This window comes from Mobula birostris, chromosome 1 (genome assembly GCF_030028105.1).
Source record: "Mobula birostris isolate sMobBir1 chromosome 1, sMobBir1.hap1, whole genome shotgun sequence".
Taxonomy (NCBI): domain Eukaryota; kingdom Metazoa; phylum Chordata; class Chondrichthyes; order Myliobatiformes; family Myliobatidae; genus Mobula; species Mobula birostris.
Window position 1 is genome coordinate 190,448,096 of NC_092370.1, and position 23,134 is coordinate 190,471,229.

The 23,134-nt window shown below is 37.1% G+C and overlaps 1 protein-coding gene across 4 annotated transcripts in view; it reads left to right on the forward strand.

The window, feature by feature from the left end:
* The window catches only part of ralgapa1 (Ral GTPase activating protein catalytic subunit alpha 1), a 210,429-nt gene that overhangs the window by 38,993 nt on the left and 148,302 nt on the right, over positions 1 to 23,134 (forward strand). For all 4 annotated transcript variants that reach the window (XM_072267609.1, XM_072267616.1, XM_072267625.1 and 1 more), the window contains exons 4-11: positions 8,232 to 8,289; positions 8,941 to 8,984; positions 9,442 to 9,619; positions 11,574 to 11,680; positions 14,585 to 14,723; positions 20,189 to 20,397; positions 20,508 to 20,744; positions 21,290 to 21,493. In XM_072267609.1, coding sequence (XP_072123710.1) covers positions 8,232 to 8,289; positions 8,941 to 8,984; positions 9,442 to 9,619; positions 11,574 to 11,680; positions 14,585 to 14,723; positions 20,189 to 20,397; positions 20,508 to 20,744; positions 21,290 to 21,493 — 1,176 coding nt within the window. The remainder of the gene's footprint in view (positions 1 to 8,231; positions 8,290 to 8,940; positions 8,985 to 9,441; positions 9,620 to 11,573; positions 11,681 to 14,584; positions 14,724 to 20,188; positions 20,398 to 20,507; positions 20,745 to 21,289; positions 21,494 to 23,134) is intronic.

Sequence of the window (23,134 nt, forward strand, 5' to 3'; positions counted from 1 at the left end):
TATAGATATGTTAAATGAATGCTGGAGGGGTAGGGTGTGGCCCTATGGAAAACTGTGATTGTAGCACCACGACTGAAACAATGAAATAATCTTATCCATTTGATTTTCTGCACTAAAATTTAGGCCTTTGGAAAACTAAACCATTCACCATTGTGCTGACAGATTTTGTTAAGAAATATTTTATTATACAAATAAGCATTTATAAACAAGTAGATGTTCAAATGTCAATTTTGAATATTAATTGGAAAATACACAAAAATCATTTGATAGAGTTGACCATACCTCATCAGTAGTGTAATGAATTTCATCAAAAGCATACATTCCTGATAAGAGCAAAGAATTACTGAAAGTGTATGTGTGGGAGAGAGGAAGGAAAATAATTCTGCTGGTCATAGGAAACGACCTGTTTATGTACATAAGATTTTTGAATTTAATAATATGGGAGCTCATTTGTATGTAGGGGTGTTGTTGATAAGTCAGGTGCTCACAACCCATAGAGTGTCTGTATTTATATGTACCTATACTTTGGAGTTTTTACTGCACATTACGTGGCTTTATTTTATACCCCTGATTTGAGAAACAGGATTTCCTAACTAAATCCCATGAGCCCAGTACAATTGCCAAACTAACAATTTGTTCTTTGAAGCTTAAGCAGCTTTGTTATGTTGTACTATTTTGTTGTTGCTTTGTTTCCTTTAAAGTTTTTTTTTGGAAATGAGGATGGTTACCTTCAATTAGTAACTTTGAATTGGGACACCAAAATCTTCTCTTGATGATCCAAAATATTCTAATTTATGGAAATAAATGATAAGTCCACTGCTTATGACTTCTGTCAAATAGATCAAATAGCAAATCTATTTGACAGAAGTCATAAGCAGTTTTAAGGCCCTAATTACACAACTGGCTACATTGGGCAGGTCATGTAGTCAGACATCCAGTATCAAATTCCTAAAGCAGTATTGGAAGTTCTGTCATGAGAAGATATTTTCAAGCAGACTTGAAAAGATGCAGTATTCTGACTGACTTTTGGGAAATACTAGCATGGCTAAACTTTGGATCGTCAAATAGAGAAGGAGCTTTTGCATAATATTGAGATTGTGGAGTCCACATATCAGAAGCACGCAGAAACTCTGTACGCAACCCATAGATTTGCTCCATTAGACATTCTGTGGAAAATTCTGCACTTCCTGCATTGTCCTCAACAATTGTCTTAGAAACCACAAACCACAGAACAGGAATTGTCTCAGAAACCACAAAACAGGAATAGAACCAAATCATCAATGACACTGAGGGACCATTGAAGAAAAAGAACTTTCTTTGGATGGCTTATTAACACAAATTAAAACAGAAAATGCTAGAAGAAGCATCAGGTCAAACAATCTTAGTGGGGAGAGAAGAAAAATTAATCTTTTGGTCAAGGATCTGTCAACATAAATGAAATAAATTGGAAGAAAATTGACTTTTGTGTTGCAGTGATATAGAAGTACAGAACAAAAGAACAGAATAAGGTACTGACCATTGTCTTAAAGTTAACAATTGCTTTTAAAAGGCATCAATAGAGAAATGAAACAAATTGAAATAACTATACCACATCTATGGAGAAATGGAAAAGAGGAGAGAAGATTACCTGAAATTGTCAAGTTTGAAATTAAGTTCCAGCAACTACCCAAATGAAAGGTGAGGTACTGATTCCTTAGTCTTTATCGGATTAATATTGTAGTGAAGGCAGAGGATAAAATATGAGTGGGACAGAAAATTACAGTGACTGGAAAAAGGAATCTCAATGTCACCCTTATGGACTGAATGGAAGTGTTCCGCAAAGTGGTTGTCCAATTTGTATTTGAATTCTGTAACACAACAACATCATGGGTACCAAACGTAGACTAAATTGAAATAAGTACTTTCTGGTTTCTTGGAAATCATTAAAAAAAAATCAGGTGTTGCATTTTTTGGTGACTGAATGGGAAACTGCAGTGAGAAGGGGAATGGTTGGTAGTGATGCAAGATTAGTCAAGAGAGTTGTGGGGACGTTAGTCTCTCGGAATGCTTAAGTTGTGGCAAAAATGAAAGATGGTGGAGTGCTGTGACAGGCAGTTTGCTGAACTGCTCTCACTCTCAACTCTTTCACTTCCTGCATTGCTCTAACAGCTGCTTGCCACCTCATATCTTTTGTCAAGTGGAAGATAACAATAAAAACTTAATATACCAAATTTAACTATTTAAGGTATTCTCTTTTCTCTACTATTTTTCTCTTGCTCTTTTTTTTAAAGAGCCTAGAATAGTGTAACATAAGATCAGGCCTTTCAGCTGGCCATGTTTGCTCCAAACACGATATAAATCTGAATTAATCCCATTTGCCAGCACATGCTCCATATACTGCTACTCTCCGCCACTTTTGTGTCCCTTTAAATGCTTCTTAGACATTGCATTGCATCTGCTTCTACCACCTACCCTGGCTTGCAACCTAGGCACTTGCCATTCTTTGTGTTTTAAAAAAAAGTTAAAACTTGCCTTGCAAATCTGCTTCCAACTTTTCCCCTTTCACCATGAACCTACACCCTCTAGTATTTGACCTTTGATTATTTATTCTATCATTACCACTCATAATTCTGTATTTTTCTGAGGTTAACCTCTCACCCTTCAATCGGCCCAGAGAAAACAATCTGATTTTTTCTAACCTCTCTTTACATGAAAAACTCCAAATCATGCAACATCCTAGTGGACCTTTTCTGCACCCTCTCTGAAGTCTGCTTCGTCTCTTGCTTGTGCCCTCTCTCTTGCCCACACTCTTCTCTACAAGTTTGGTTTACACCTTACTAGACATTTCCTTTTCTCCATACTATGCCCGCACACAACTTACCTGTACTTTATTCTCAATTTTCAATTCTTTTGAAAGATCATTGACCCAAAATGTTGACTGCCTTGCTCTCTCCAGTGATGCAGTATGATTTGCCAAATGCTTTCCAGTATTTGTCATTGCTTTGCATTACAGTGTGCGTTTTTTTTTGGTTCTGTTATTGATACAAATGCTATACAAAAGCTGACACATTTAAAAGTACTGCACATACTTCGTATTTCTCTTTAACAATGAGCTTAGGTTTTTATGTTCAAGTCTGCACAATAGTACTTGAAACCACATCCTCTCTAGCTTGCAAGTAAGTGAGCTGCAAACTTAAACAGACATCATTAGTATAAATATTAGATTTTTTCAATTATTTTGTATTCTATCCTCAGTTCCATGTGTTTAAATAATATTATTAAATATTCCTATAAATATTTATAACTAGAGTTGAGTTGAGATGACAAGATATGTGGACAGGCCAACCAAAGGATACTGAATCTAGTACTAGGCAATGAACCTGGTGAAGTGACTGATCTCCTGTGTGTATTTCAGAGACGATGACCACAACTACCTAACCTTTAGCATAGCTTTAGAAGGGGATAGGAACCATAAGGCATAAGAACAAAATTAAGCCATTCAGCCAATTGAGTCTGCTCCACCATTCCATCATGGCTGATCCCTGATCCCATTCAACTTCATACTCCTGCCTTCTCACCATATCTTTTGTTGCTCTGACCGATCCGGAAATGATCAACTTCCGCCTTAAATATACACATAAACAGATGCTCTGCAAAAGTATTTAATTGGGGGAGGGTGAAATATGTTATTAGGCATGAACTAGGGAGTGTAAATTTGGAAGAGATGTACTCGGAAATGTACAACAGAAATGTTGAAGTTGCTTAGGGAGCATTTGCATGACATTCTGGATAGATTTGTTCCATTGAGGATGGTACAATTAAGGAGCCATAGTTGACAAGAGATGTGGAGCAGCTAGTCAACGGGAAGAAAGACACAAGATTTAGGAAGCAAGGATCAGACTTCAGAGTTATAAAGTAGCCAGGAAAGAACTTGTGAAGGGACTTACAAGAGCTTGAACAAGACATGAGAAGACCTTGGCAGGTAAAAATAAGGAATGCCCTAAGGCATTCTACATATACGTGATGAACAAGAGGCTAAAGTGAGGGTAGGACTAATCAGGGATAAAAGAGGAAACGTGCTTGAAGGCAAGGATATAGGTGAAGTCCTTAATGAATACTTTGCCTCAGTAGTCATCAGTGAGAGGCAGCTTGATGAATATGAGGATAGCGTAGAACAGGCTAATATGCTAGAACATGTCAGCGTTAAGAAGATCTGGAAATTTCGAAAAAATTTGGAAAGGTAAGTCCCCGGGCCTGGACAGAATATACCTTTGTTTACTACAGAAAGTGGGGGAAGAGATTGCTGCAACTTTGGGAATGATCTTTGCAGCAGTCTCTTTGTTCAAGGTCGGTAATAAGGATGATCATTGGAAATTGTAGACTAGTGAGTCTTACATCAGTGATGGTCAAACAATTGGAGAGGATTCTTAGAGACAGGATTTATGAGCATTTGGAGAAGCATAGTCTGATTAGAGGTAGTCAGCATGGCTTTGTGATGAGGGGCAAGTATGCCTCACGAGCCTGATTGAATTCTTTGAGGCAGTGACAAACAAACTGATGAAGGTGGGGCAGTGGATTTGGTGTTTATGGATTTCATTAAGGCTTTTGATAAGAATCCCCATTGTAGGCTTATTCAGAAATTCAGCAGGCATGGAACCCAGGAAAACGTGGCTGCGTGGATTCAGAATTGATTTGCCCATAGCAGGCAGAGGGTGGTAATAGATAGAGCGTACTCTGTCCAGAAGATTGTGACCAGTGGTGTTCCACCGGGATCTGTTCTTGGACGCTTGCTTTTGTAATTTTTATAAATGACTTTGATGAGGAAGAAGGTGGGGGTTAACAAGTTTGCTGATGACGCGGAAGTTGGTGTGTTGTGGATAGTGTAGAAGGTTATCGTATGTTATAACATGACATTGATAGGATGCAGAGCTAGGCTAAGTGGTGGCAGGTGGAGTTCAATCCAGAAAAGTGTGAAGTGATTCACTTTGAAAGGTTGAACTTGAAGGCAGAGTACAAGGTTAATGGCTGGGTGATTTTGGGGTCCATATCCATAGATCCCTCAAAGTTGCCACACAAATTGATTGGGTGGTTAACAGAGCGAACTGTGTGTTAGCCCTCATTAGTAATGGGGTTGAGTTCAGGAGCCAAGGGGTAATGTAACTCTACAAAACTCTGGTTAGATCACACTTGGAATATTATGTTCAGTTCTGATTGCCTCATTATAGGGAGAATGTGGAAACTTTGGAGAAGATGCAGAGATTTACCAGCATGCTACATGGATTTGAGTGCATGTCATATGGGGAAAGGTTGAGCAAGGTAGGATTTTTCTCTTTGGAGCAAAGGAGGATGAGAGGTAACACGATAGGGGTGTATAGCAGGCTTAGACACCATGAATAGCCAGTGCAATTTTCCCAGGGCAGAAATGACTAATACAAGAAGGTATTATTTTAAGGTGAATGGAGGAACGTTTAGGAAGAATGTCAGCGATAAGTTTTTACGCAGAGTGGTATATGTGTGGAACGCAATGCTGGGGATGGTGATAGAGGCAGATACATTAGGTAGATTTAAAAGACTCTTAGATAGGCACACTGAAAGAAAACTGAAGAGCTATATGGGAGAGAAGAAATAGGTTGATCTTGGAGTATGTTAAAAGGTTGGCAAAACATTATGGGCTGAAGGGCCTGTACTCTGCTGTAATGTTCCATGTCGCTTCATAGTAGAATCTTAACTTTTGAAGTGTTGGATATTTTTTCTCGACTGAAGAATAAGAGTTTTTTAAATACAAAATATCTACTTTTTGCCATTATGAATAATATTAAAGCTGAAGTATTCAATGTGTAATCATGAAATATATCCATAAGTGTTATATGATAATGTGGAGTGATATTCTTTCCTTTAAAGACAAATATGATTTAAGACCAACTTCAGAAGCTACATTTACTGACGGGAATTGATAAAGTAGTGACTATTTGTGGGCTTTGAGTAGTGTTGCTAATCATTGCCAAATATAAATGTCTTTGGGTCTTGGAAAACCAGTTTTTGTTTCAGAGATCTCATAGTAGCTGGCTGAAAATGACCCTCTGTACAATCTGAACAAATTTTATTTCAGTATTTGGAGTTTAAGACTGCAATTGTGCACTTCAATCAAGTCAAGTCAAGTCACTGTTTATTGTCATTTCGACCATAACTGCTGGTACAGTACACAGTAAAAACGAGACAATGTTTTTCAGGACCATGGTGCTACATGAACAATACAAAAACTACACTGAACTACGTAAAACAACACAAACTACACTAGACTACAGACCTACCCAGGACTGCATAAAGTGCACAAAACAGTGCAGGCATTACAATAAATAATAAATAAGACAACAGGCACAGTAGAGGCCCGTAGGTTAGTGTCAGTCCAGGCTCTCGGTATTATGGAGTCTGATGACTTGGGGGAAAAAACTGTTACATAGTCTGGTCGTGAGAGCCGAATACTTCGGTGCCTTTTGCCAGATGGCAGGAGGGAGAAGAGTTTGTATGAGAGGTGCATGGGGTCCTTCATAATGCTGTTTGCTTTACGGATGCAGCGTGTGGTGTAAATGTATGTAATGGCGGGAAGACAGACCCTGATGATCTTCTCAGCTGACCTCACTATTTGCTGCAGGGTCTTGCGATCCGAGATGGTGCAATTTCCGAACCAGGCAGTGATGCAGCTGCTCAGGATGCTCTCAATACAACCTCTGTAGAATGTGGTGAGGATAGGGGGTGGTGGGAGATGGACTTTTCTCAGCCTTTGCAGAAAGTAGAGACACTGCTGGGCTTTCTTTTCTATGGAGTTGGTGTTGAGGGACCATGTGAGATTTTCCGCCAGGTGAACACCAAGAAATTTGGTGCTCTTAACGATCTCTACGGAGGAGTCATCGATGTTCAGCAGAGAGTGGTCATTTCGTGTCCTCCTGAAGTCAACAACCATCTCTTTTGTTTTGTTCACATTCAGAGACAGGTTGTTGGCTCTGCACCGGTCCGTTAGTCGCCGCCCCTTCTCTCTGTATGCTGACTCATCGTTCTTGCTGATGAGACCCACCACGGTTGTGTCATGGGTGAACTTGATGATGTGGTTTGAGCTGTGTGTTGCAGCACAGTCGTGGGTCAGCAGAGTGAACAACAGTGGACTGAGCACACAGCCCTGGGGAGCCCTGTGCTCAGTGTGATGGTGTTGGAGATGCTGCTTCCAATCCGGACTGACTGTGGCCTCCCAGTCAGGAAGTCTAGGATCCAGTTGCAGAGGGAGGTGTTCAGGCCCAGTAGGCTCAGCTTTCTAATCAGTTTCTGAAGAATGATTGTGTTGAATGCTGGACTGAAGTCTATGAACAGCATTCGAACGTACTTGTCTTTTTTGTCCAGGTGGACGGTGATGGCAATGGCGTCGTCTGTTGAACGGTTGGGGTGGTATGCGAACTGCAGGGGGTCCAGTGAGGGGGGCAGCAGGGTCTTGATGTGCCTCATGACGAGCCTTTGGAAACACTTCATGATGATGGATGTGAGTGCGACAGAACAGTAGTCGTTGAGGCAGGACACTGAAGACTTCTTCAGCACGGGGCCGATAGTGGCGGCCTGGAAGCACGTAGGAACGACAGCGCTGCTCAGCGAGATGTTGAAGATGTCAGTGAGAATCTCAGCTAGCTGGTCTGCGTATCTTTTGTGCAGTCTGCCAGAAATATTGTCTGGTCCAGCAGCCTTCCGTAGTCTAACCCTGCACAGAGTTCTCCTCACATCGGCCACAGTAAGACATAGCACCTGGTTGTTTGGAGGAGGGGTGGTCTTTCTCGCCGCCACGTCACTTCCTGCCTCAAAACGAGCATAGAAGTTAATCAATGCATCTGGGAGGGAGGCATCACCACACAGGCAGGTGGTGTTGTCTTGTAGTTGGTGATGTCCTGAATGCCCTTCCACATGCGCCGCAATGCAATTATAAATATGTGCTTGCTATGCAATTGTAAATACATGCACCAAAATTACTTTATAGCTTTCTAAAAATCACTGCTTAACCACAATTTACCCTTTCAGATATGTACTGTTGAATTTATTTTCTGTTTGCTCCTGCACTTTTGGACTAAGCTTTACACTAAAGGTAAAAACCTTCCACTTCTCTGTAGTTTTTCTTGGTGAAGCTACACTTTCTGTGAGAACTTGCTAATGAAGTTTCTATGAGCACATTTTTTATTTAAAGACAAATAGTGATCTGAATTGAACTTATTTTGCAGAAAATTTTGCAGCATCTTCCAGAAAGAATTCAGACGAGATGGCAGTTCCACAGTATAGGTAACCTGATGTACTAGATTATTTATTTGCATAATCGTGAATTAACTGCTTAGAGAACGTAAGCATTGTATAGCAGTTTGGTACAAACACATCCATAAACAATGACAAATCTGAAAGCACAAATTACATTCCTTCATTTAGCCACAGTATAAGTTTTTAATGAAGATAATTGATGCAGTTCATTAGTTCCCATACTAGTGTTAACTATTAATCAGATCAAATCAATGAAATTGTTTACTTGTGTGCCATTACGCGAGTACTTGCTAATCATAAAGGAAAGTTCCTTGTAAATCTATTCATTTATATTTACTATACTTATAAGTTTCTATCTTTCAGACAATTTTTGATCAAATATTTGAATTGTGCAAAAAGAAATAGAGTATTTTAAAAAATTTAAATGAATCAAGCTTTTTTTAAATAAAAAGCAAGAATTCTGAGGCCACAGTATTTTGTGTTTGTGGTGATCTCTCCTTTTCCTTTTGGCAGTAAAAAGATGTCAAAGGGTACAAAGGTCACCAAGAGTAAATGAGTAAATGCCAAAGACTTGATTATAAGCATTTATCAAGTCTGACCGAGAGCTTAAACAATATGTCCCCAAAATGTGTATGTTTTTTTCAGTGTTGCAAATTTGCTTTTTTTTTTGTTTTGCAGGCTTGATTTTAAAGAAACTCCTTCATGTTGGGAACTCACTGAAGGTTTTGCATGTTTTTTTTTAAAGCTGTTTTTAAGATGTGATTGAAAATGTCCTGAAATCCAATGTAGTTTGCAATTGTATATTTATTTATATGTTTGTCTTTTCGATGTTGATATGGGGGTGAAAAGTTATACATTTTACTATTTTGTGTTATTCTGAAGCTCTTTCTGTCTTCAGAGATTGCTTGTCTTTTGTGGTAAACAAAAACTGTTGAAATGTATATTTTAAAATGCTGCAATATCAGGGCATTTGGTCTCTTTAAATTTTGCTATGGGTATAGATATTTCAATGAACAACATTTAGTTTAATTTCTCTTTAAACATTTCGCTTTGATATGAAATTTAATTGGTTATTTAATCAGTGTTTCCTAAAAAATAACTGATGTATGAAAGCTATTAAGTTTTGTATATCATTAATTTGAATTTCTATAATATTGAATGTACTTTCTATCCATTCAGATTCGAAGGGAAGGTGTACGCCTCTTTTTGTTGTGGATGCAAGCACTCCAGCACAATTGCACTGAAGAACAACTACTGATATTTGCCTGTCTTATTCCTGGCTTTCCAGCTCTGCAATCTGAGCATGGGCCTCGAACACTAGACAATCTAATTAACTCTCCACTTCATCTTCAGGAAAGTAAGAATTACCTTTTTGTTAAGGCCTTTAAGTCCTTTTGAAATTGGGCTCTTTTCCCCACCTTATTTTTATACAGTACAATTACAACAATAAATACAAATCCTGTCACAAGTGCAATTGTGAATTCAAAACTACAGTAATTGTGGTAAAGCATCTGACAATGTAATAAAAAGCTTATCAATTTACACTTGGCCTCATTTCACAAGTGTCAACTTGGGTTTCATTTTGTGCTTCAACATCACAGTAAATCTACACATTGAAACAGAAGAACTTCAAGTTATTCTTTGTCCCTTATTGTGGATATTTAAAATAATGGTTATGTTGACAAGTTTGGCTTGAAGTGTATCTTCCTTCTGTGACATAATATATGCTTGATCCTCCACCAACCCACTACTCATTTAATTTTCTTGCTGTCATGTACCTCCTGCTTAAGTGTTCATTTGCTTGCCTTAAATAAATTCCATATTTACACTTGTCTGAATAAAGAGATTTTTTCTGTCTTCCTTATGTAACCTGCTGCTGGCTAGACTAAATAGAACTAATTTTCCTGTTCGTTCTAAAACGGAAACATATTTTCTATCAGTGAAAAGCAAGATACAAATGAAGTAAAGATAAAGATTTAATTTGATTAACTTATAATTTTAACACAGTAAATAACCTAGTTTTAATAAGTAGTAAGTTAATTAAGATGATTGTGTATCCTGACAGAAAATATTTGAAGAAAGAAGCAATGTCAGTGTATAACCTATATTAAAAGTAGGTTATAAACACTTCCATAATTATAGAAAAGAATGTTATCAAAATAGAGGCTCTGTATAAGAAGAGAGAAGAAATTATGATTGAAATTACAGAAATAAAGGGGAGGCAAGAGCATCCATTCATGTGAGAAAATATTCAAAAAGCATCCTAGAAATATTGGGACCATCTGGTGATAAGGAGAAATTTGAAGAAATATTACGAGAAATTTAATATAATTTTAAAAATGGCTATTCCTTTGCAATGTTGCTTTAAACTGGTCTTTCAGGAAGTGGCTTTGGATTCAGTGATTTTTGACCTTCCAGAGCTGGAATGGTTGTGACAAACCTAGCAATACATTCAGGAATGAGAGAGGGATTTGTAGGGTGGTTGTGCTTAGCTGAAAGTTTGCTCAGTTAAAGTTTAGATACAAAGGTAATCTATAAGAAGGGTTTGGAGTGTAGTAATGGTCAAGGAAGTGCCTGTGGATATAGTGATGCTAACATGTTCAGTGGTTTAAAATGAACAGTGCATCTTTGCTTTCTTATGCAGTTTCCATTATTACAAAAGGCAACTTCAGCCATTGTTTTGCTTCATGTCATTTAAGAAATGGCTGAGAGCTCAAGATGTAGCAAGCACAACGAGTGTTTAACATTTGGTTGTAGTGCAGTAAATTAACAGTCCAGAAGTATACATGCATCTTATCATGTGTTTCCAGTATAGTTACTCTAATAATGCTGACCAAATATTATGGAAGAATTCCTAAGGTCAATAAAAAAAAAGGATAAATCCAATATAGCTGTTGTCTTCTGTCTCCCCCCCCCCCCATAACCCTTAAAATCAATGAATCTGATTTTTATTTTGTGTTATTTCCTCGTATGCTTATTGTCAATATTTTAAAAACAGTCCCCCAAGTCATTTTAGTACAGCACAGGAAATTTTAAAAAACTGAACCAAAGCCAAAATAACTGGCCATCAACCTTGGAGAGGAAATCTAATACAAACCACAGATTACCAAGTTATTGGATGTAGCATATAAATCAATAATTAACACTGTGCTTACTGTTGTTATCATAATGGTCAATAAACACTTTGATATTAAGGTTAGATTTATTGGTGATGAGAATTAGTCAAATGAAATTTTGGCTTTTAACTACACTATACACAAAAAAAAATTGTGTCACGTGATTAGTATTGTACTTTTATATTTTCCTGACAGCTCAAGTCACTCCAGAAGAAATCACTCCTCTTGTCCCACCACAATCAGGAGATAAAGGACAAGATGATCTTACAAGCTATTTTCTTGATGCTCTGCTAAAATATATGGTAATCCAGGTAGACACTTTATTGTACTAACCCTATTAAGGGAGAAATGCATATTGTTTCTACTACTAAACTAACACTTGGATTTTTTGATAGTCCTTAATATTACGTTGATTTATTTTCATTTTCAGTTTTCTCTATTTAAAGTTTAGATACAGAAGTCATAAGTCAGCCAGTAGATTCCTGGTGTCTTTGAATGTTGGTTTTAATATCACATTTTGGCAAAATTTTTTTTAGTCTCTTCTAGTGGTGTCTCCCATGTACCTTGTACTGAGTTCTCTTCTTCGTTGTTGATATATCCCTGCATTGTTCCTTTCAAGAAACACAGAGCCATCCCATAAAAGGGAAGGTTTGCTTTGCCAGCTGAATTGACTGGATTCCATCTTTTACAATGTTTTAAAACTGGAGAATGAAAGGCAAGGAATCTTTCATAGATTTTGAAGCAAAATTGGGGAAGGAAGGGAGTGTGCATCATGATTTCCTGATTTATTTTTTTTATTTCTGTATTGTGTCTGCTCTCAGGTCTCTTGAAAAATTCTTTTTAAGTTTTTTTTAAATTGTCAGTGGATTATGGATCAAAGGTAAGGCATGAAATCCAATTAATCTGTTAATTGGAGCAGTTTGCAAGTCTGTGTGAGTTGCTTAAGAATTTATTTGAGAATTGGCCTGATTTGAGCAAAAGGCTATTACATTATTAATGGAGGATAGATGTTTGCAAGCATTATCTGTTGATGAATTACTTGTTTACATTTTTTCCTCCATCTTGCTAACAGTGCTGCAGTTGAGCACCAGTAAATATAGATTTTTTTTTTAAGATCTGTTTAATAACTACAACTGAGCTATGAAGGATTTCATTTTAATGATGTTTTTTGATGGAAAAGGAGTGCTTTTTGGATGGAGAGAGTTTTAGTCTGCTGACAAGTAAATTATAATATTTGAGAATCAGGAGTTAATTCTTTTGGGGAATTGCCCTTTTATCTTTGTGTGTATTATTCGTTCGTTATTTACACACACGTACGCACACACACACACACACCCTCTTCTCTCTCTCTTCCCCCCCCCTTTAATTGGAACACATCAGGACCAGTCCATTTTGCCTCAATTAAGCGCCCCAATTATCTGAAGCTTCAAGGAAATAGCTAAAAAGACACAAAAAAAAGATACCATTTAACTGAGTAACAAATTGCATATTTAAATGAAATAGAGAACAAATTAGAATACTATGAATATTACTACAGTACTATAAAACTGTGGCACATTATCGAGGAGCAGGTTCCTGGTAATGTCTTGCCAAGCTGTTGCTCTGCCACTATTCCAGTTTTGGAGCATAAATGTTAAATTACCCTTGGAACTCAGCCTTTAAGTTCAGTATTCCAGTGTTTGCATAGAAGTCTGAAAAGTTGCTGGCACTTGTATTGAGAAATTCCAGCAGAGGTGTGCAGATTTGCCAACTGAGCCAAGTAAAGTGTACATCTGCAAGCAGTTAATTTGTGCTGTAAATTGCAGCAATTGGGAGGAAATTTGCATCTGTAGTCATGTGCATTCCTGAAGTACAAATGACAAAGCGAAATTTCTACTTTGGATAATGTCCATGATCCAAGTGTAAAATTTAAATGTATGCTTGCAATCGCAAGTTTTCCACTCCCACCCTGAATTCCTGAAAAGTTTCTATTTAGATGTATTTGCCCATCCCAAAATGTTTGGAATCTACAAACGTTTGTAGTATTAGTCAGCACAGATATAGTGGTTTTAAAATGAAAACGTAGCTTGTATTACATTGCTTAGTTTGAGTAACTCAATGAAAAATGTATTACTTTCAAAAATATGAATAATCTGATTTTAAATATTTGCAAGTAGCTTCACATTTTGGGAGAATCATTTAACAAACAATAGTTAATAACCTTTCTTTAAAATAAAACTCAAGGCCTGGATTTAATGACAACAAAACTAGTAGCGTTCAACCTTACTATACATTAAAACTGGCAGCAGCTATCAAATCACTATTCGCATACAATTTAACACAGAAAACTTAAGTCACTATCAATAATTCAGTCCTCCACCCACTTTAGGCTTGCTGTAGAATACCATTTATTTTGTCCTTGTGTGATGTCTAAATAATCATAGTAAATATTGCTGGAATAATTCTAATCCATAGTAAAACAAGGCATACTTTATGTGGTTTGTAATTCTCTTTAGATAAATGTTACAAATTACAATACATTTCAAAGTGTATTAAAATGTTATTTTAGTTTTTCTTGTTTCTCTGCAGCAATGTCAATACTTTTTATAACTTTAAAATTTTCTGAAAGTTATTTCCCCCTCCTTCCTGATTTGGCTGTTCAACTAGTTTAGGACTATGGTTGCTGAGAACCTGTGTTCCTCATGGAATGAATCTTTGTCACTAATAGCATTTGAAAAAATACTTTCTTTATAGACTGCTTTCTTTTAGGGTAGCAATGAATAGATGTTGCTAACCCCAAAAGCTCTTAAAATGTGTCTATTCTTCTCCTTCTCTCTAATTGAAAAATAAACATTAATTTTAAGAGCTTTCTTAGTAACCTGTTTGCAAATAGAGGATTGGCCATGTTAATCCAGACTGTATTTTTTTAAACTAGGACAAAACTTTTATCTATAAAATATCTATATGAAATTCTGTGCTTGCCATGGCTTTGTCAAGTTTAGGGTGAATCAGGCTGAAATTAAAAAGCATATTCAGCCATTATCTTTACTAAATCATATGTGCTGCCCGAACTAATGGAATGACTAGACAGGTGTGCTTGTTAATAAAATTGGCATATGATTGCGAACACTGGTAGGAGTTCTGAGGATTTTCTGTTTTGTAGTGTTCTGTGTGTATCGTAATCAATCCAACAACAGTATTAAAGTTTGGTGTATTTGTGTTTACAGGCAAAGGGATTAGAATGGAAAGACAAAGGAAATCAGGAGAAAGGGTTTGCATTCTTATTTGCAAATTTCAAGAAGTACTATCTGCCTCACATATTTCCGAACTTTTCAAGAGAGACCAGCTTATTTAATCCAATACTTGGTATGAAATCAGTTATTTTTGTTTATCTGTTAAGAGTATATATCCATGAATTAAGCTTATGTGATGATTATTGGACTAGATGTGTGACATATTTAGTAGTGAAAATTTTGAAACAATTATACTAACTTCTGTCTTCAGATTTGTAAGGGTTAGTTCAATTTTTATCTTATAAGATCTATTACTTTAAGATTATGCATTGTACATGAATATAATTTATGTAAGTTTAAAAAATATTTGCTTAGATACGATTATTGCGCAGACTAATTTTGGATTTTTGTATAGGAAGTTATACAGTTTCCTAATTTGTCTTATTTTTAAAAGCAAGTAACAGTTGTGATCCATTAACTGATAGAACATACTTATGTATGCAATGGATAATATAATCATTTATAGCACTATGAATCTTTCATTTAAATATTCAATTACATTTTGCTAAAAACCTTAAATGCGAAACTTAAATTTTCCAAGACTAACAGCCTCTCTTTCTTTGTACTTAAAGATCCTAATTTGAGAATTTGAAGTCATTTTCAACCTGATTTTATTTGGGCACATACTTTAAGAAAGCTTTGTATTCTGCAGTGCTGAAGCATGCCTTTCAGCTCATGGTGCGATGTGTAGATTTTTATCACAAATTATCCAAATAAACTCACTTGCCTACTGTCTCCCATTACCGTGCAAACTTCTTAGTATTTTGACTCTTGCATAGATAAGAATTACACAGAACAATGAAGTTCTACTGAGGGAATTTGAACAGCTAGGGACTAAATTTAAAAGGTGATAATCTCTGGATTGTTACCTGAGTCACATGCAAATTGCCAAAGGGTTAATAAGATCAGGGTGTTAAATGCATGGCTTAAAGATTGGTGTGGAAGAAGTAGGTGTGAATTTGTGGGACATTGACACTGGTATTGGGGTAGGGATAAACTAGTCCCATGAGGCAGGCTCCACCTTAACTACGTTTGGGACCAGGGTCCTGGCAAATCTCATAACTGGTGCTATGGATAGGGCTTTAAACTAAATAGTAGGTGGAGTGAGTTCATTTGCTTGTAAAGATAGGGGTAACATAAAATGGAAGCAGAGTGCAGGAGAGATTATGTAAGTCTTAAGAATAAAGACAAAAAGTTTAGAAAGGGATAAGAATTTAACTTCAGGCTACATGGAGGTAAAATTGAAATGGGTGGCATCACAGAAGGGGAAGCTAAAATCAGGTATATCGTTGTTACAGTGGAGTAAAGAGAACCACAGAGGCATGAGAGAGGAGCTAGTCATAGTTGATTGAAGGGGGACACTAGCAGGGATGATGTCAGAGCAGCAATGGCAGGACTTTCTGGGAGCAATTTGAAAGGTGCAGAATGGTTCATCCTAAAGGAAGGATGAAGCAGCCGTGGCTAACAAGGGAAGTCAAGGACAGCATAAAAGCAAAATAGAGGGCATACAATATACCAAAAATTATTTGGAAACTAGAGGATTAGTAAGCTTATAAAAACTAACAATGCAACTAAAAAACAGTAAGGAGAAAAAAGATGAAATACGAAGGTAAGCCAGCTAATTATACAAAAGATGATAGTAAACATTTTTCCAGATTTGTAAAGAGTAAAAGAGAAGCAAATGTGAACTTTGGAAAATAATACTGGAGAGGTAGTAATGGGGGACAAAGAAATGGTGAATGAATTGAATAAATATTTTGAATGAGACACCAGTAGCATGCCAGGAATTCAGGAGTGTCGGGCGCAGAAGTGAGTAGTTGCTAGTACTGAGGAAAAGGGGTTACAGAAGCTGAAGGATCTGAAGGTAGATAAGTGACCTCGACCAGATGGAACACCTCCCAGGGTTCTGAAAAAGGTAGCAGAAGAGATTGTGGAGGCACTAGTAGTGATCTTTTCAAGAATCACTATATTCTGGAATGGTTCCAGAAGGATAGAAAATTGCAAACGCCTCTCCACTCTTTAAGAAGGTAGGGAGGCAAAAGACAGGAAATTATAGGTTAATTAGCCTGATTTCACTGGTAGGCAAGATGTTAGGATCCATTATTGAGGATGAGGTTTCAAGGTACTTGAAAGCACATGATAAAATAGGCTGAAGTCTGCTGAAAACATGGTTTCTTTAAGGGGAAATCTTGCCTGACAAATCTGTCGGAATTCTTTGTATTAATTACAGGCAGGATAGACAAAGGAGAGTTGGTATGTCTTGCTTGCTTGGATTTATAGAAGGCATTTGAAAAGGTGCCATACATGGGGCTGCTAAACAAGATAAGATCCCAAGCTATTACAGGAAAAATACTAACGTGGACAAAGATTGGCTGACTAGCAGTAAACAAGGAGTGGGCATAAAGGAGATATTTCTGGTTGGCTGCAAGTGATAAGTGGTTGGTGAGATCCATTACTTTTCAGGTACAAATTATTGATCTGGATGACGTAATAAAGGCTTTGTGATCAAGTTTGCAGATAATGCAAAGAGGAACAGGTAGCATTGAGGAAGCAAGGCGTCTGTAGACTTGGACAGATTAAGAGAATGGGTAAAGAAGTGGCAGATGCAATACAGTATTGGGAAGTATATGGTCAAGCACTTTGGTAGAAGGAATAAAGGTGTAGACTATTTTCTGAATTAGGAGCAAATGCAGAAATCAGAGATGTAAAGTGACTTGGCAATCCTATTGCAGGATTCCCCAAAGGTTAACTTACAAGTTGAGTGGGTAGTAGGAAGGCAAATGCAGTAGTAGTAGTCATACTTTATTGATCCCAGGGAAAATTGGTTTTCGTTACAGTTGCATCATAAATAATAAATAGTAATAGAACCATAAATAGTAATATGTAAATTATGCCAAAACAAATGCATTTGTTTTGAGAGAATTAGAATATAAAATCAAGGATATAATGCTGAGACTTTCTTGGTCATTGGTCAGGCATCATTTGCATTATGTGAGCCATTTTCAGAACCTGGTTTAATATCACTAACGTACGTCATGAAACTTATTGTTTTTCAGAAGCAGTACAATGCAATATGTAATATTAAAAACTAAATTGCAATGGAAAATGTATATAAAAGGTTAAATTAAGTAAGTAGTGCAAAAAGAAAAAAAATTAGTGAGGTTGTGTATATGGGTTCATTGTTCACTCAGAAATCTGGTGGTGGAGGGGAAGAAGCTGTTCTTAAAAACAATGAGTGTGTCCCTTCAGGTTCCTGTACTGCTTCCTTGATCATAGCAATGAGAAAAGGGCATGTCCTGGGTGATGGGGTCCTTAATGATAGACACCACTTTTTTGACGCATTGCAGTAGAGGACATTCTCAAATGACAGTGCCCCAAAATGCTATCATCGTCACCCAGGGCACACCCTCTTCTCATTGTCTTGGGGCCCATATCTAAGAAAGGACGTGCTGTTCAAGGAGAGAGCCCAGAGGGGATTCACAAAAATGATCCCAGGATTGAAAGGGTTGTACTCACTGGAGTTTAATGACCGAGGGGAGAGGGGGAATCTCATTGAAACAGAGCATTAAAAAGCCTAGATAGACTGGATGTGCAAAGAATATTTACAGTAATGGGGAGACTAGACCAGAGGGTACAGCCTCGAAATAGAAGGGCCTCTCTTTAGAACAGTGATGAGGAATTTCTGCACCAAAGTGGTGATGAATCTGTTAAATTCATTGCCACAGACATTTGTGGAGTCAAGTCATTAGGTATACTTGAAGCAGAATTACATAGAGAAGGCAGAAGAGTGAGATTGAAGAGGGGAAAATAAATCAGCAATGATCTAATTGCAGTGGAGACTCGATGGACCAAGTGGCCTAATTCTGCTTTTATGTCTTGTGATCTAATCATTATTTACACCTGCTACCGAAAGCAAGTACATCCTTTAATTGAAATGCTTGGGGCCAGAAATGTTTTGAATTTCAAGAGTTTTTCGTATTTTGGAATATTTGCATCTATTTAATGAGATATCTTGGAGATGGGATCCCAGTCTAAACACAAAATCCATTTATATTACATGGAGAGCTTATACATATACCCAAAGGTCAGTTTAGTATTTTTAATAATTTAATGCATTAAACAATAATGTGTGCATTGAACTATCAAAACGTAAGCTGCCACCACCTCGGCTGCCCAGGTGGACATTCAGTGGCTGTTCGCCATTGCCATCATTCCTGATTCTGAATTTGTGTGTCACCAGTAAGAGGTCATTGTCTTACACTGTTTTGTCACACATATGTACTAATGCAGCCTTTCAGTATGTTAGATTTTCATCAGCAACAATCTTGGCAAAGTTATCATTGAATTTCCCTGCTGCTGTGTGATCACCTTTATCACCACAAATCTTTAAAAATTTAGTGTGATGCCTTTTCTTAAATTTCTGCAACCAAACTGCTGAATATTCAAATTTACCTTCAATTTTCAATTCATCATGATAGATCTTAGCTTGTTTTATGATCAGCATACCGCAGCATATCTTCACTCCAACACTGACGAATCCGCTCTGTCAATACACCATCAAGATCTTCATTTCATGCTTTATGCAGTGTTTTTCTATTTTTCATTTATTTCTGTTTATTACATATGTAGGGTCACTTCTCGGAACTCTCTGTGGTACGCAGAGACCTGTGCATCACCCGAGAACCATCCTGGTACCTTGTGAAATTTTTGTGTGACATCATGTCAGCCTTCAAATAATCTTGGATTTTGGATAAGGGATGCTCAGCCTATATAAAGACAACAGCAAAAGTACAAGTAGATTTTGTTAAATGTTATTACATGATCAAAATTTTAAAAGCACATGCCATCATAACTTGCTTTAGACACCTGGAACGTCCAGGTTGTCCACATCAAGGCATCAGTTTTTTCACTGTCTGGGGAGAAGTCTGAGAAGTCAGATGCTGAGAAATGAAACCTAGAGTGAAAGAACAAATGGAAAATCCACGTGAATGGCAAAAAGGAAGATAATTTTCTTGTGATTAAGCTGGCTGAAATCCTGTGCTTTGAATTTGTTTTTTTTTTGCTAGTAATAATAGTGATTTGTTTTTCAAATGGGCATTCCTCCTTCTGACACTATATTGATGCTGCTATAACTGGACTGGGATAGTAATTTTTTTGATCATATTAAAGATGTACGAAACTTCAAAATGTTACTCAAGTGCAGAAATCTTGGTATTCAATATGGTGAGAAGGAATCGGTGTACAATTTGGCACACAAGGTAATGGAAATCTGATACTCTTCCAAAAGTTACAGTGACTGGGTGAATTGGAAGTTTAACTACTAATGGTGTTCAAGTTTTGATCGATGCAATATAAACGTGTCCAGGATCAGTTGGAATTGTGGTACTTGGTCTGAATAAGGAGTTTGCTTAAAGGGACAAATGCATTGTTTTGAAATCTTCAGAAGTGAAGAAATGTGGTTGCAATTCTTTTCGCCATTCCATTTAGAAGCTATAAATAATATTCCTAAAACTTTTTGCTTTAATTCCTTGTTTTCAGACATACCACAATTAAGATCAAAGCCATATTATGTGATAACAAAGAAAGATCCAGAAACTAACGAAGCAACTTATTGTACTAAAGATGCATTTTTGTCAGCTCGTGTTTCTGTCATCCGCTGGTTGGTATCTTTCTGGTTTGAGCCAAAAGTTAATCCAGGACTTCAGATTCCTGGAATTGAAGGGGAAAATGTACCAAAGAACATTCAGGTTAGTAAACAAAAACATGTTAATTCCTTTCAATAAATAAACAAGTTTTTTTTTCTTTCATTTCAATGACTAACTAAGAGTTTTTTAAATGAAATTGTTTTATTCTCCAGAGAGCAGCTGCTGGTTTGGCTGCTCGGGAGGACAACTCTTGTCGTGCAGACTCTGGAGATGGTAACACAGAACTGGAACAGTCGCATTCTAATACCAGTACCTTAACTGAGCGTGAACCTAGTTCATCTAGTCTATGTAGTGTTGATGAAGAACATCTAACAGACATTGAAATCGTGCGGAAAGTTTTTTATTCCTCAAGGGAGAATGTCAACTTTATTATTGAAGTTTTTCGACAGGTAATTTTCAATATTCTGCAAAATTTTGTAAATTTTGCCTAATAGTAATATCTTTTATTAGTCTTCTATGTACAAACAGTTCGTAAAATTAAGTGTGAAACTTTTTTGTGAACTTAAAATTAAAATTAAACTGTTGTAATGAGCAAGTTTTATATAAATTGCAATACTTCACTTCCTGAAGATTTCAATTTAAGAAAGGTGAAGGAGACTGTGTATTTTTGGTGCAGCCATAGTTTTTGTTTGAAGTCAGAACCTCAACCAACAGGATAAAAATGTAGAAGACTACAGTATTTGGAAATGGGATTGAAAGTAGAATTAGCACACATAGTCAATGTGGTCAGCATAGATGAGTTAGGCTGAAAGGCCTTTCTCGTGCTGTTTACTCCATGACTCTGTGACTATATTAATGCTATTTGAAACCTGATTGTGCATTTCTTCATTTATATAAAAAAAAGCTGAAGAACCATACTGTAAATGCATAGAAATATTCTTAAACATTTGCTTACATCAATAAAAAAAAACTTACAATTTTCTTGTATCTTTAGGCTTTTCTACTGCCTATCTGTGAAGCTGCAGCCATGAGAAGAGTTGTTAAGGTTTATCAGGAGTGGATTCAGCAAGAAGATAAGCCTGTATTTATGAAAGAGGCTGAAGACTTGGGTTATTCCCCTTCAACAAGTGTTATCAATTTAGATAGTGTTGGAGAACATAGAGGTCCTTATCCGTCGGAACAAAAAGAGGAGGCTGAGGTACTGCTTGTTTACATAAAAGTTCTTTTTTACTTGAATATTATAGTGTGTTTTAAATTGTAAAGCATTGAATATGTTAGAAATCAATGATAATTTTCCCACTTTTGTTGAAAATCTGCCTCCCACACTTTGAATAAAGTTGTGTATATTTGCTTTGTCATTCTGCTCTCTCTCCAGACTTAAAAGTATACCGAAATATGGTCAATAATTAAATACTATTGTCCTGGCTGCAATCTGTCATAACATCACAGCCAAAGAATGGTAACAATGTATAAAATAAGTACATGTTCGGCACAGCATCGTGGGCCGAAGGGCCTGTTGTCCTGTAGGGTTTCTATGTTATAATGGGGGAAATGTTGATTTTTTTTACATCATTTTCAGTTTGATGATGTAGAATATTATTTCACTGCACAATTTCACAAAGTTAGTAGTACCTCTTCAGAATGAGTGCAACCTTTTAGAACCATAGAAACTACAGCACAGAAACAGGCCCTTTGGCCCTTCTTGGCTGTGCCGAACCATTTTCTGCCTTGTCCCACTGACCTGCACACGGACCATATCCCTCCATACACCTCCCATCCATGTATCTGTCCAATTTATTCTTAAATGTTAAAAAAGAACCTGCATTTACCACCTCGTCTGGCAGCTTATTCCATACTCCCACCACTCTCTGTGTGAAGAAGCCCCCCCCTAATGTTCCCTTTAAACTTTTCCCCCCTCATCCTTAACCCATGTCCTCTGGTTTTTTTCTCCCTTTGCCTCAGTGGAAAAAGCCTGCTTGCATTCACTCTATCTATACCCATCATAATTTTATATACCTCTGTCAAATCTCCCCTCATTCTTCTACGCTCCAGGGAATAAAGTCCTAACCTATTCAACCTTTCTCTGTAACTGAGTTTCTCAAGTCCCGGCAACATCCTTGTAAACCTTCTCTGCACTCTTTCAACCTTATTTATATCCTTCCTGTAATTTGGTGACCAAAACTGAACACAATACTCCAGATTCGGCCTCACCAATGCCTTATACAACCTCATCATAACATTCTAGCTCTTATACTCAATACTTCGATTAATAAAGGCCAATGTACCAAAAGCTCTCTTTACGACCCTATCTACCTGTGACGACACTTTTAGGGAATTTTGTATCTGTATTCCCAGATCCCTCTGTTCCACTGCACTCCTCAGTACCTTACCATTAACCCTGTATGTTCTACCTTGGTTTGTCATTCCAACGTGCAATACCTCACACTTGTCTGTATTAAACTTCATCTGCCATTTTTCAGCCCATTTTTCCAGCTGGTCCAAGTCCCTCTGCAGGCTCTAAAAACCTTCCTCACTGTCTACTAAACCTCCAGTCTTTGTATCATCAGCAAACTTGCTGATCCAATTTACCACATTATCATCCAGATCATTGATATAGATGACAAATAACAATGGACCCAGCACTAATCCCTGTGGCATACCACTAGTCACAGGCCTCCACTCAGAGAAGCAATTCTCTACCACCACTCTCTGGCTTCTTCCATCGAGCCAATGTCTAATCCAATTTACCACCTCTCCATCTATACGTAGCGACTGAATTTTCCTAACTAACCTCCCATGCGGGACCTTGTCAAAGGCCTTACTGAAGTCCATGTAGACA